Below are 15883 nucleotides of genomic sequence, written 5' to 3' on the forward strand. Positions count from 1 at the left end.
TAATAAACAATGGAATACAGATTACATAGTGACTGGTTTGTTAATCATAATTCAGGTAATAAAATATCCACTGCATCCTGCTCAAAGCAGCATTTATTAAAGATAGTATCAAGATAAGTCAATGCATAGTGAAGCTTTCCCTCCTACAAATATGTAAACAAGTTGACAGCAAGTTATTATTACAATATAAAAATTAAAGCTTACATTGCATTTTTTTTAAAGCTACTAACTTCAGTCTCAAACGTAGACAGTCTCTGGTCTGTAGCATTTAAAAATACGAGTTCTTGAAAAATGTTAAAGTATTGCCTTTGCACATACACATTTTTGTAGAAAAATACTTAAAAATACCAACTTCCCATTAATAAAAGCAACACCAAAAATAAAACGCATCTTTTGTCATCAAAGCATGTTAAATGCATCTAGCATTTACTCCACCATTCTGTTTAACCAAATTATCTTCTGTTCATTGTAAAATTCCTTATAGTTTGCAAAAAGTATCTTGGATAATTCAGTTACTTTCACATAGCAAAGCAATTAGCATTAAGTAGCTAATATTGGCAATTACCTTGTAATCAGAATCTGGCCTAAGTTTATTTGCAACTGAGGCCATCAATTTAATCCTCATCTCAAACTGTGTATTTTAACATGTACAGTAGGCTCTTGCTAAGTAACCTGAGTCAGTTCAGATATATTTTGGAAAGGCTTGAAACCTTTGTATGATTTAACAAGAAATAAATATTCTCTTTTAAAGTATCTTTAACCTCTATGTAAGTTTTTCTTTAACTATATTAGCAGTCCTGTTGGTGGCAGTCAGTCAATTCTCAGGAAACGCTTTGTTCATAAGATTATATAATGTGACATGAACTATATTTTACATTCCAAAACCAAAAAGAATGTTAAGTTAAATTTTGATTTTTGTTGAACGTTTTTCCAAGAAGTTTACTGGCAAGAGCTAGACAGATCACTTTTGCAGTTGCTAAGGCAAAAAAGTTTGAAGATTCCCTTTACACAAAGTTTAAAAGATTGTGTAATATTTCCAAACCAAACTAAACTAAATTCAACAAGCAGAGAGAAATACATATCATTGGGATGAAAGCTAATTATGGCATTGTGCCCTGCCAAGTATCAGCTGACAATGAACAGCAAGGAAAAAAAAAATATTAAGATAATACAGTGAACCAGTTTGAGGATGAATTCAAGGAGCAAAATCGAGCTGTCAAGAAAAGAATTTTACAGTAGGATATTAGACTGAAAAAAACAGCTAGGAAAACACTGGAAGTTTTATCACTTAAGACAGTATCTGAGAGAACACAAGTACATTTAGATGCAAACAGTAATGAATATGAATAATACTGCCAGCTTTCCTAGTTCCATGCATAGTTGAAAAAAAGCAGAGTTTATTTAGCCTTTGTCACTACTTAATTAGCAAGTTAAATCTGCCAGAAGTTACAGCCTCAAGTACATAACCACACGGAGAGCAACTTACTGACCACGAGTGTGGTAGAGCCTAAACTACTCAAATGATCGCTAGCCCTGGAAATGTGAAAAGAACACAAGCCCCGAAACAGGATCTACATGAACCTGTAACAGGAACTGTACTTCTGAAAGAAGGGCTTACTCTGCTCCTTCATGCAGGATTCTGATTTGTAGAAAGATGACAATTTTATTGCCATGCTTGCCGATAAAACAAACATGATGAGTTAAAGCAAGATGTGGCAGCAAGTGCTCAAGGAGGATGGTCAGCTGGAGAGTAAGAGTGAAAACATTCCACTCAACACCCAGGTTAATCTAATTTTCAAAGAGGGGCAAGATGCAAATACAAAAGCCTCAGTTTCCTCTAACATATTACATACCTTAACACACAGACAGCCTTTTCCTACATTCAGGGAAACAGATGAGAAGCACAAACCTTCCTGGGGCACAAGTGATGAACTACGCCCCGGGGAAGCTGCCTTTCTGATCACTGCCTCTCCCACAGACAGCAGCTCCTTATAAAAGCTAGATCACAAGTTGCAGTTTTGGTTAGAGGATGGGATTTTTGCATTACACTCATTTGGGAGAGAGCAGCCTTCCTGTCTTCTAGTACGAAATTGCATCTTCGAGTGAAGTAATACAAGCTTTGGCCTTTTAATCACATATGGACTGTGCAACTTCTTACCAAAGCCATTTAACTTCCTTGGAGATGCTAAAAGCACTGCGCCGACAATATTGTTATATTTGACCAAGGCTTTGCACTTGGCTTACAAATGCCTACAACAGCAAGTAACGCAATGCTAATACAGACCGGCTGCATTTTTATCCATACAATTCAAACCCTGGCCCAGAGACTACAGAAGACGACTTCAAATGCCAATATATATTAACAGGCCATTAAGTGCCTACCAGCAGTGAACCTGCTGTAGCTGTAATACAAAAAAGAAAACTGCATCAGGCCCAAGCCTTAAGAATATGTTTAAAAGCACTGCAGTAGAGTTGCAGATGACTGTCATACCCGGGGGAAGAGGTCTAAGGATTGTAGTCCAAGATCCAAGGATAAGAGGGATCACACGCCATTTTGTCTTCAAGAAAGGTAATATCATCTCTCCCCATGCCAAGTAATAAAATACTATTTACAAAAAGTGGGTGTTTTCTCCCTGAATCCACAGTAGAAATATAGTCACACAGAAAAGTAAAATCAGCCTAATTCTCAGAATCGCAGAAAATAGAACCAAAGGGGCCCTCAAAAAGTCATTTTGACAAGTCCCTGCTTTGAATGCCATTCCAAAATTAATCTCTGTGCAAACAGTTATGCCATGGGACTCTAGGTTATAAAATGGCTGACTAAATCAGCTACTTTTAGAAAAAGCTATTTGTATGTAAATATTTTAGTAATAACTTTAGCAATAAAAGAAAGTACTACACAGCCAATTTTAGAATCCACATATGATATGAAATATACACACATACATGTTCTAATATATATATTTTTTCATTCTTAAAGCAATGCAGAGCAAAACCAAACCAGGGTCTGAATAATCTATCATACATGCCTTCATGTCAGCATGACTTCTAAAACACAGCTGATGGGCTGATCAGATCCCTGAGGTCTATCACCGGAATCACTACAACTTTTACTTACCACAACTTTAACCAAAAACTGACTTAAATCATGTTACATATCTCTCTAGGTGAAGGAGGAAGACAGACATAAACAAAACAACAACAACAAAAAATACCGAAAAAAACCCACACAAACAAAAAAACCACACAGCCTTATAATACATAGAAAGGCACCTAATAATATTATTCAGGGTTAGTAGCAATTATCTACAGCATCCTAAGTGTACTTAAGCAATCAAGATAAATTAAAAAAAGATCATGAAATACAAGAATTGCTGGCATTCAAAAGATACGTCTAACCTATGTAAGAAATCACTAAAATGACATGTGCAGCTGTAAATCAGTAAGTGTGCAAAACTACACAGTTTTGCATAAAGTGCTAAATGTACCCCCAGTTCGCACCTATTAGTATTATGTAAGTTTGTTAAGCTTGGCAATATGATGCAAGATTATGATCTTAAGGATGTACCATATCTGTCTCGTCTTTCCTTTTCCCTCCCCACCATCATCCACTGTCCTTTAAACTGTACATTTTTAAATTACACAAAGGCCTTTTCAGGAACTGTAGTTCAGAAAAATATTTCAAGTATACCTATCTTTTCATGTAAACTTGGGGACACTGGGTTCCATTTTCACAAGTTCCAAATACTTACAACTTTTGCTAATTCAATTGGAGTTGCAATTATTTCAGTCTGTTCAGTACCTCTGGAAAAAGGCTGTTTCCTGTTCCTCATTTAACTCCTATTTAAGGAGTGCTGAAATTCATCCTATAACTTGTCCAGATTTATGTCTAAACAATAAGCAATTACAGAAAAGCAGAGCAATACTTTATCCAACCATTTAGGTTCATAAAACCAAGTCCTACCATAGCTATTCATTCATACATACTCATTATATGAATCATACACAGATCTTTAACACTTGACACACTGAATTCAAGTTATTATAATACAGCAGTTTGTCTTGCAGGCATTGTGCAATACAGTTAGAAGTATACAGCGGGTCTCTTCTTTACTCTGTATTTTAGTGATCCATACCGTATCTGAGGGGGGGAAAAAAAAATACATAACTTAACCAAGAGTTGAGATCACTTCAGGCAGAAATATTATTTACCTTTCCACTAATCCGATCTAGTAAGCATCTTTAAATGTGCTTTGGACACTCCACAGATTCAGTAAGAAAATCTGCCTATGACTGAATGAGATACAATTTCAACAGAATTGGGTAAGAAGGTTAAGTCTCAACAGAATTGCCCCAAAACTTCTATGAGATTCGATCAACATTTATTCTGAAATGTCTTTAATTTTTGTGACACATGCAAATATAAAGCACTTTGAATCCTACATAGAATCTTCTCTTTGTGGGTTACAAGTCAAAGTAGGCCATATATCTATGGGAACTAAAAAATTCTGAATCTTCTTTAATCTATTAAACAGCAGATGTTTAAATGCGCACAACCGAGACATGCAAATGCAGATGACAACACAGCTATCTACACCCCTTTCAAGGTGAGCAGTTCCTGGAATTTGGGCTTGGTGGTACCAGAATTAGCCTTACAAGCACAGAGTCTATTTCACCTCCTCCTCCCTTTTTCCTCGCTTAGTTCATTTCATTCATCTATTTCCCTTAAACACCCCAAAGTACAAAAGCTCCAACCTTAGATATTGTTATCACATACTTCCTTCTCCATTCAGCATTCTACAACCCAGTTATCACTGATAACCCCTCTAAGATCACGAAAAAATTAATTTCTGCATTATTATAAATGCCAAGGTACATTGTTAAAAACAAACTCAATACTTAACTAAGATTATACTTGCCTCTTTACGGCCTTTAATAGTTTTCACAGATTTCATGCTCTGAGTTCGTCGAAGGCCTCTCTGAGCAAACATTTCATCCTCTGAATGTGTCCCCTCCATCTCTTCATCTGTTTTATCATCTCCAGGATTTTTTTCCAGTGGAGTTTTGTAACCTTTAAAAAACAGTTTTATAAAAATGCTTATTAAGAAGTAGCTCTAACTTTTAGATTTCTAAGAAAGCCATGAGTTTCATCTTTAACATACATCCTTTACTCTTTTAAACAATATGGTCAGTCTGCCAGCTGTTTCAAAACAGCAAAACATCTAGTCTGCCAGGAGCTTGTTACTTATAATTCTGCCATTTGTAAATAACAAGCCACTTCATTCCATAGGTATATAATGCAGTGGTTCCTCAATTATCAAAAATTAAACCATCAGTCTGCTACCAATTTCTGCTTTACACTGAACAGCAAAAGCCTCCGTGGTCATCTTGAGAAGTACTTGAGGTTTTTGGCCACAATCCCCATGGGAGGGGGGTTAGACTACATGATCTTTAAATGTCCCTTCCAACCCAAACCATTCTATGTGTTCATAGGATCCTTCTTCATTCTTGCATACCTCTCTTCATATTTAATACCAAAGTTCCTTTCAGATCGATACAATGTCAAAGTACTATTAAGGGTTGTTTAAATCCTACAAAAACAGGACCAAAATTATTACCAAAGATTCTCACTAGAGGGCGCAAACTGCTTTAAAAGACGTGCCGGAGCGATCCTCGGGGTCCAAAAGCTCTGAATCCCCATCACAGACTTACATAAAGCCCCCGAACATAGTCTTGGTTCTTCCCCCTCGCCAAGCCCTCCTTTTATAAGGCCACTCCAGAACCCACAAGCTGTAACACTCAGACACCTTTTAGACTCCAAACCCAACTTTATTCACGATCAATGTACATTTCATCTGAAGCCAATATTTTATTTAGGCTCAATTAGACTCTTTTCCTTCAGTCATTTCATTTTTTTCCTGAAATTAGAATCACGCTTACCTACTCCACAGCTACCTAAGGCAGACTTGCCTCTTCTGCCATTCTAGAGGTAACACGTCTCTGCCTCCAATAAAATTTCAATTCATCTTTTTCATATGGAAGATTTGAATCGCATCTGTTACTCATATGGTTTCTGACTAGGGATGTTTACAGTGACACCAATACTTCCTTATCTCTATTTGTAACACCTCTTCTGATGCATCAAGATCACATTTGCCTTTTTCACAGCAAGCATACTGGCAGCTCAGTCATCCTATGATCAATGTCCTTTTACAACTAGGTCTTTTCAACTGATTTGCACAGAAGTTCCCAGCTCAGATCACAAAAAATAACGTTCTGCTAAATGCAATGAAATTTTGCTACATAGTGTTCCTAACTCCATCCGTGGTTTGTTCTTTTTTTAAATCTCTAATGCTGAAGAAACTTCGAAGAAAACAGGTGTGCACTAGATTTGGGTCCTGGAGTAGAAACAATTAAGTTAAAGTAGCTCTAAGAAAGCATTCTGACATGCGAGATTAAATCTCACTATGAGTGGTTACTTACACAATATAAACTGTATCTGAGTAATTTTTTTTTAAATGGAATTTTGAGCATTTTCAAGCTATTTCAGAGAGGTAACTAACACTCTCTTACTGAGGACTAGCCCCTGCACAACAGCTGCAGTGACTTCATTCCTAATGCAACCCTTGATGAATTCATGGGCTTTCTCCCTGGCCAGTACCCCCTGTCTTTATGCTGACCTGCACAGGATACCTTCTGGGCTCAATTAGCAATTCAGCTTAGGGCCATTCAGGTGGCCATTTATTCCTCAGAAACACCATGGGCTACCATGCAATTCCTGGAATTCCTTGTGCTCCACAAGCACCACCCCTCCCCGAAATGGAGGGATGAGAAGAAATGACAGGCTTTAGTGAAAAGAAAGAGACCAGAGCTATTGCTTTTGTGTGAAATATCAACCACTTTACTTGTAGCTTAACCATTTAAAAAGGTGCAATTGACAGCCTTCCACTGAAACCTTCCTTCAAGCATCACAGGCTCCAGACCAAAGTGACAATAAAATTAATAATACTATATATAATAATAAAATAGTAAGGCTAATAATAAAATAGCTCTGTAAAAACATATGTTGGTCACTGCACAGCATCTTTTGAGTGTTGATGTGCATCAGTCCGTTATGACAACTTAATGCCTTCATTACTCCTATCACCACAAGCAATTTTACATTTTGAACTATCATTACAGATCTACTGAATTCATTTCATTCATTTTTTCTTCCTATTTATTGAGCTTCCATAAATTTTCATGTTTAACTTTTTGTACATTTGTCACAGAAACACCACTTAATCACGTATTTTTTTACTTCCAATTAAGCTTTACTTTGGCAAGGAATTCTCATTGCTAATTGGCAAAGATAGGAGTAATGAGTACAGTATGACTACACTGTTAGTGGCTGCGAGAAGAAAATAATTCAGGGAGCATTTCTCAATTGTCATAATATATCTTGCTCAAGTCAACTGTTCAACTGCACCGGAATTCTTTGAGGCCTTTTCCATTTCTAAATGGGGTAAAAGTATTTCTGCTTTCCCGCTTTTGTCTTCGGTGAATTGTTCTTTTAGCTAGAAGAAATAGATACTTACCTGAAGATTCACTTGCAGAGGCTCTGGGTTTTTTTTTTGCTTCTGGTAATGTCTGATAGGGTCTCTGTCCAACTGGCTCATCTCCTTGTATAGTAGTCAAGTCATGCATACTGAAACTTCTCAGTTTCTCAGTTATCGCACCTTGACTCTGAAAAACAACAACAGTATCTTTGAAAACAAAGCAGAGATTTACCTTTGCTGTTCAAGTTGGGTTAAGACATTTAAGCCCATGCTTCCTCGTTGCACTACCAAATTCATTGAACATAAGCATGCGGTAGATTTAAGTACTGCTTTTACCCAAGCTTAACTGTATATTGCTCCTAGACAAAAAAGTTACAGATAAGCTAGCAGTTTCATTACAAATGTCTCATTCACTCCCTTAATCTGAGCAAATAAAGGCTTTTTGGGTCAGGAGAAGAGTTTAAAAACAAAACAAAACACAAGAAATGCTTAATTCACTTCAAATATGATATTTCTCTAGCAGTGCTAGGTAGCATGACAGTGGGTTTAACACTTCCGTTTTAAAAAGTGTGGTTGAAAATAAGTAAAGATTTCCGCTATTTTGTATTTTACCCTCTACAAATTTGAATATGCATAGGAAGAAAGTGTTAAAAATACACTCTGTAACATGAACTCAGAAACACATGAACTGAGAAACTGGCAGCACTACAAAAGCTCTAGTTGACAGAAACCTGAAACCACAAACCAAAGAGGTCCTGCCTGGACTACAGGCTAGCAGGTTCTCTTACTAATGTAGCTTTACTGACATAATATCAACCCAAAATCTAATGCTACATCTAAGGATAGTTGATCACATTTGAACATTAGTAATCCTTCTCCGATTGTCTTTACATTTTTTCTACATAGGACATATAAAGTTCCCCTTTGGAAAGAAGGGTCGTCAAGCAGCTCTTTCATCTTACACCAGATGATATTATTAAAGCACTGAAGCTTAATTTATTGTATAAGCAACTAAAAGGACAAGCACATCACTCAATGTCATGTTAAAATAACATTTAATTCTTCCCTCTCTGGCATACGAGGCAAAAAATAACCATTTCAGAGGAAGGTTGACAAGCCTGTGCATGAATCCCACTTCAAGCAAGGGTACAAGATTTTGTTTCATTCTTACAAATGAAGCATTTGTAACGTGTCCTCATTGAGCTTTATGTTAGCTAGCAGTAGCAGAAATCTGGGTACAATTCCACACACCTTTCTCTGCAACAGCACCAGCATAAGGCAGTTCTGGCACCACTGGCCACAGCCATTTGTTCCCACTCTCATGGCAACAACTGTTTGCAGATGGTAGACCAGCACACTAAATTATTTCATGTTAAAAATAGTCATGTAAAGTGAAGAGACAGTAGAGTGATACTCCTTAAGCTTGCATGGCCAGCAAAGGGGGGGAAGTGGCTGAAACCTAATATTCATTTTCTAATGACTAGTCATTGTCACTACTACAGCATATAAAGCTAAGGCAGTGTGCCACACAGGTAAGAACAACCTATTTTAATTCTTACACCACCATTAACACATTGCCACTAAACAATAACGAAGAAAGGGTTTCCTATCAGAGAAGTAGAAGCCTTTACTTTTCTAGTTCTTCCTACATACGTGTAGGATGACTGACAGTTCTCAAGAACCCAACTACAGTTGTGCCTTTGAGTTAAAATGCACTACTGACACTGAACAGTCTGTGTATAAACTACTGTAGAAATTCTGAAGTTAATTTTATTCCCTAAAATGGCTTATTTAAGGCAGGTCTGTCCTGCCTTAAGGCAGGAATCCTGCCCTTTCGCTACTCCAGTTCTTGCTTTGAAAAGCATTTGCATAGTAAACCAAATCAGGAACCAGCCATGCCTGAGAACTAACAGTCAGCTGCTAGGACGCTAGAGAAAAGAAATGGAGAAACAGGACTGCTGCTTTTGACAACAAGTAACAGCTTACAGTATCTGCTATAACACATAAGACTGTTGGTAAGTCTGCATCCACTGCTCGAAGAGATGCAACTGGACTCAGGTCTCAATCACTAAACACTAATGAATGCATAAAGTGGACCCAGTTGGTCCTCAGCAGAATCCATGTAAACTCAGCACAACTCCACTCACTAAATGGGGACAGAATCTACTATGAAATAGTGACAGAAGCTGGATTTGGCCAGAAACAAAAGTATAGAAAGACACACTTGCATAACAGTTGCACAGCAAGTTCATTCATCATATGATGTACTACAGAAAGACATTTGGAAACTGTACAAGATAACATAATTAAGATTATAATAATTAACATGCTAAGAAGAATTCACGTTACAAGATTGTATTTCCTATTCCACTGTAGATATAGAGGACTAGATCCAAGCTGGAAACGTTCAGCCTTATTTTTCAGTGCAGCTTTTGGATACAGAATTTTGTTTTTCAAAGAAGAAAAAAGTCAAACTATGCGCCATAAAATAACATTGTGCCCTTAACCAAACTGCACGCTCGATGCAGCTAGAGCTCCTATGGAGTACTGCCTCACTCAGCGAGGACATAATGGATTCATACAATGGGCCCTTCATTCCAAAGTACTTGCCAAGATAGCAAGTTTCACTCAAGTTACACACACCAAATATTAACAAGTTTGAAAGGATACATATACAAATAAGAGATGCAGCACACTTGCCTGAGAGTCACAGCAGGAATGGGGGCTGCACAACCACTGTTGTACTGCACAGTCATGGTCACACATCATACTAATCCTACGCAGGTACTCCCCACAGTCCTCCCAGCCTCCTCCTGCCTGAATGCAGTCTCCATCCCACCCCTAGGAAGATCCAGTCTAGCCAAATCAAGATTGATTTCTACTTCACAGCACTACATAGACTAATTGGAGGACAAATTTCAAGGTGTTTTGTGTGGGTATGGGGTTTTTTTGATTATTAAAAAAAAAAAAACAACAAACAAAAAACAAAACCACCACATCACTGTGCTCATACAGCACTTATTTAGGAAGATTCTTCCACCCCCCCATACCTAAAAGAAGTTGATAATTGCTTTCTGCTGAAACAAAGCATTCCATGAAGATCTGGATTACTATCAGCTCAGAATGAAAGTCTGGCTGAAAAATATTAAATAACCTCTACTGCAGGAAATGTGAGATTAAATACCCTCTACTGCAGGAAATGCAAGAGTAACATTCACATTTAGAATATTAATGCATTAAGAGCTTCGATAGCTTGTTTGAAAGTTCAGAGAGTTACTAGCCACAGCTTGAAAGCAAGATGTTTGCCCACAAAACAAAAGGCTGAGCAATCCAATTGCAGATGGAGCTGAAGGGGGATCTCCTGTTTTCAGGCTCATGTCATGGGTACGGCAGCAGCCATCACCTCTCCCCAGCCACACACACAGCCCCAAGATGCTGCTCAGGAGAAGATGGCAGAGCAGTTGCCACGCCTGCGCTGGTGTGCCATTATTTCAACAGTTCCTATCAGTAAAGGAGAAATACAGTGGGCTTCATCCAGCCCAGAGGCTGCCAACTAAACTACACCACAAAAAACTGAGACACACACATTTACAATTACAATGCAGGCAAAAAAGCAGATAACTTCAGTGCTCAAATTTCTATGTAAATGAACGTTGAAGAGAGATGAACTGTAAAGTTTGTGTTGTCTTAAACAAAATGCAAGTCTTGAAGAATGAGTCTGCTTATTTATTCAACAGCATTTCCTAAAACTTATTAAACACTTTTCAGAGACCACATTCATTACCAGTGACCAATGTGAAGCAGTAATTTAAGTTGTAATGGGTTTCTAAATCTAGTTTTTGATAAATATAGCCTACTTACGGGACTCCTTTTGAGACTACTCAGACTCTAATAAGCTATTAGTATGCAGTCTCATCAGCTGACCCTCATGTATGAAATGCCCTTCTCTATTTTGTTACTGAGCATGTATTTTTATAGTTTATATACTTAACCCAGGGAAGTTGCTGTAAACAGATACCACACAGTATGTCTGCCTCAGGGACTTTTTTTGTTGTTGTTGGTTAAATTGGACTTGCACCCCCCTCAGTGGTCACTGAACAAAGCTGCTTTCCTTCATTGGACAAGTTCTCAATGGACTGTGTGTCCACAGAGCTGCGTGGAGCTTTGTGGCCGCAGAGCTGCAGTGTGCAGCACCCGCATTCCCAGCTGTTCTCTCCCTGATCCGATCTGGGCTGACAGGGAACGACTTCTGTTCCCTCTCAACCTGGAGAGGGACTGCTGTCCCGTGAACGACCTCTGCAGCATGCCAGGCAGTCCCAGCAGTCCCAGGGAGGAGCGATGAAAGCAATATTGCTGGTGAGCTGAGCTGCTCATAGTGATATTGGCTGTACGCCACAGCTGGCTGCAAGATACCTCCTTCCTCTGCCATGCCCTGAGTGGGAAGAAGGGGAAGTCTGAGCAAGGCCATTCGAATAATATTCAATCAGCAAAGAGGCAGCAGATTCAGGATGACTCGAAGACATGCAGAAACAGAGCACTCAACACGTTTGGGTTTATTTTGGGGGTTTTTTTTGTTTGTTTTTGTTGTTGGTGGTGTTTTTTTTACCAAATAATACTTTACAAATTAACAATACTTGTGTGACATCATAAAGAAGGACAGTGCATTTCACAGCTTAATTAGCAGCCGTCCCACACGTGGTGATAAAGAAACCAGTTTTTGCTAGTACCTTGAGAAGTCAAAATCTATGTTGGCAAAAATTGGAACGTACAGGTGACTGGTGTCTCAGAAGATCTGGAAAGCAGATGCATCAAAATACAAGATATAATTGGTGGAACTTAGTGTTGTGGACATAATTTCCACAAATCCGTATACCATTGTGCCGAAAGAGCTCCAACAACTTTCCTATTATTAAAGGCATTTTGTTGCTGATTCTTTTACACCCTGAAGAAAATTTTACTAGTCATCTGTAAAAGTCAGTCTAGACCATATTTCATCTCTAAGTCTCCTGAAATCAGGATTTTACAAAGATTTGTTTCCTTAAATTAACATGACAGTAACACAATTTTTTTTGTAATGTATAGCTATTTAGCAAGTTCTGAAACACTAAATTTTATATGAAAGGGGCTAACTAGTACCAGCTAAAGATATCAATACAGGAATGTAAGCTATTAGCCATGACTCCTGCCAATTACATTTTAACTTAACTACAGTGGAGCAGGTTTAAATCCATGTCAAATTTCAGTAGACTGACCTGGCTGGCTGGCTGCTGCAGCCTCCCCTACACAGCCAACTAGGCCTTTAATATTAATCCCATATTCCTTTGATAGCCCTTGGAGAAAACCGCTCTTTTCCACACTTGATCATGAAAATATTCCAGAGAGTTTCCAAGAAATTTTACCACCCTCCTAAAGTCAACATAAGCAGACATCGCAGCGTCTTTTGCTTGGACACTTTAATGAACAGAAGCTTTCTTTGGGCCTCCTCTTGTATTTAACCTCCCACATTCTCTACTCCTAATTTGAGATCCAATATGTCAGAGTAAACATGCCTGCTCCTTCAAAAATAAAAAAAAAAATAAAAAAAAAAGTGATGAAAATGTGTCTCCTTCCCATCAAAACTGATCCCACTAATAGGATTCCATTCCTGAAATCCTATAGCATGCTCCACCAGCTCATGCTGAAGGGATAATCTTTTCACCTGCTGGAGGCAGCAGTCAACTCTTGAAAAACAGGGAACAAAATCAAGAACGCACGCATTGTCTCCATTTGCTTGCATGGAGCAGTCACGCTCAGCTTTTTGGAATGACAAACTGAAGAGAGGTTTAACATGCCAAAATAAAGATTTTCAGAGTCTCTTCTTTCATGCTGTTTAAAAATCATGCCTATTTTAGGTCTTTGGTATTGTGGTGGTTGTTATGCCCAAGCATCTCATCTGCGCTGAACTAATTCTGTACAAATATTCATGAGCATGTTTAACAAGTTTTAACAAATAGAGCAGGCATCTTGCCAGTCACAGCTGAATAGCAATGAAATCTAAACACAGACATTTAGGAAAAAGTTATTCATTATTTCAGAAGAAAGTGGGAGGAGATATTTGTGTTATTTATTTTACAATATTTCTGTAACACCATAAGGATTACCAAGAAAAGATCCAACCTTAGCCAGACAGCCAGACTTAAGGAAAAAACACACAGGGTGTAAGTATCATTACAGGTGCACATTGTAATAAATTATGATTTGTTGTTTGACAAAGAATTTGCATTTTAGCATTTAGCATAGTTCTGAACCTTTTTTCTAGTAGAGTACTGTGAGGTTTTGTTTGTTGGGTTTGTTTGTTGTTTTGTGGGTTTGTTTTTTTTTTAAATAACCTACTTTCACTGTGGATACTTTCATTTCTTCAGAGGTGTACTCTCCTTCATGCCTCAAGGCAATGCTAAGTTGACCTACAAGCACAGAAATTTAAGTTAAATGCTAGCTGTACCTACTTAACTTTGACAGCCAGGGATCTCTACATTGTTTTCTGTTATCTACTAATAGCATTCAGGTTTTGAGTCCTGTTACTATGAACACAGCAGTTTCATTTATTCCCAGGAAGAAATTAATCCTGATTGCCTTGAAACTATCATTGAACTAGGAGACACGCATCTTTTCATACTTTTTTTTGTGTTTTGGTTTAAATGACAATTAGGTAGGATACACATTGCCTAAAGTTATACTCGTTTTGGTGGGCCACAAGTTGCTTAGAATCTTACTTATAAGCTTGTATTTTGTTTTCCCAGACCTAGAACCCTCTGAAATTCAACTGAAGGTCATGAGTTTTGTAGGAAGATAAATTGGGAACAACCACAGGTTACTTCATGATTTAATGGTAGTTACATGCCAAAGCAAGAGTATGCTAAACAGCGATATGCAAGCTTATGCTTAGTGTATTAATTTAATACTTCAAATCAACAAGTTGCAAACAAGTTAATTGTGTCAAGATAACTTTTATCTGTGTAGTAATCTTTCATGCCTTACTTCATATGTGGAGTTACCTCAAGTTGATTGGAGAAAAACAGCAGAAAAGCCAGAAATCCTTTAAATAGTTTGTTTACCAAAAAGAAAGCACAACAGAGACAGAAAAGAAACAATGGTCACCTTTACCAAAAGCCTGCATAGAAAATTGCATGGTATCTTTTGAATTACATTAAACTGATTCCCATCATCCAAGAAATAACTACAAGCCATCTTAAACAAACAAACATAGTATGAGGAGGACTAGAGTGCTGCAACCCTTAAATTGTGTTCCAGGTTTTCAATACATTTGCAGAATTAATCTTTTTATTTAGGAATGGCAAATCCTCAGTACACTTACACTGTTCTGTAAGTATATCAAGGACAAAAGCAATTAATGCAAGCAGAAAGTTACCTTTACAGCTGCTGTCACTGCAGCAGTTGCTGCCAAATTCAACCCTTGCCTTCCAAAATTCACCATGGTCTCGTAGCCTCTTTCTTTGGCCTGTACGATGTACTCGTCAATCTCCTAAAAGCAAAACATACTTAAATTTTAGAGGGTTGGGCATAAGAGAGTCACATTACCCCACAGTGTTATTTTTTCCATCAATAAAGGAAGACAGAAGAAATCTTAAAGAAAATATTTAATGGGACAATTACTCTTGCCTTTATATACTGATATTTCATTCACCTACACACTCTCATGTAAAAAAGGATGTCTGGTCAAACAAGAAGATAAAATAGATCACTTTTGTCCAGCTCAGAAACATTGCAGCTACATAGCAAGTTCCTTACAGAGAGTAGGCTTAGCTTGTCAGACAAAAGCTGTTCAAGAAATAACATGCTTAAGATGAAATCAGAGAGCTCCTTAGAAAGGTAGAGTTGGCTCACAAAGAACTTCTGAAGCCAGAGCTTTGACATAGTTAAGTATCAAGGACCATACAATGATGACATTTATCCCCAGCTATGGTAAATGCCTGGAGTTGGAGATAAAGGCTTCAAGGTAGTTCACAACAGCTAGCAGACTACCAGGAAAAATCCCTGTAGCTTATGAAGTTGAAAAATGTTTCTAGTTCAACCTTCAGAAGTTCAAAATGACCTTACTGTTCATACCAGTTGCAATCATGCCAGCTACCTGTTTTGCTTAATAAAGGCCAAGCCCAGCACTGACCTTTATGAATGCTATTTTCTGTACTGTGAGATTTTTTCAGTGGTAGTCTTCACACCTTTGCTAATCGCTCTTTCCACACATCCAAACAGAATACTGAAAAAGAGCTAAGCAGACCTGTGGCTGTGTCATACTTTGGCTAAAGCTAACTATCCTGTAGCTATGTTCTGTTTGGATATTTTCT

At 37.8% G+C, this 15883-nt stretch overlaps 1 protein-coding gene across 3 annotated transcripts in view; it reads right to left on the reverse strand.

Annotated features, from left to right (window-relative positions):
- Positions 1–75: 75 nt before the first annotated feature.
- REEP3 (receptor accessory protein 3) overlaps positions 76–15883 on the reverse strand; it is a 41686-nt gene continuing 25878 nt past the window's right edge. For all 3 annotated transcript variants that reach the window (XM_075154251.1, XM_075154252.1, XM_075154253.1), the window contains 4 exons: positions 14947–15060; positions 7578–7725; positions 4920–5071; positions 76–4141 (listed from right to left, as the gene is read on the reverse strand). In XM_075154251.1, coding sequence (XP_075010352.1) covers positions 4085–4141; positions 4920–5071; positions 7578–7725; positions 14947–15060 — 471 coding nt within the window. In that variant the 3' untranslated portion in view covers positions 76–4084. The remainder of the gene's footprint in view (positions 4142–4919; positions 5072–7577; positions 7726–14946; positions 15061–15883) is intronic.

Source organism: Calonectris borealis, chromosome 7 (assembly GCF_964195595.1).
Source record: "Calonectris borealis chromosome 7, bCalBor7.hap1.2, whole genome shotgun sequence".
NCBI classification, from domain to species: Eukaryota; Metazoa; Chordata; class Aves; order Procellariiformes; family Procellariidae; genus Calonectris; species Calonectris borealis.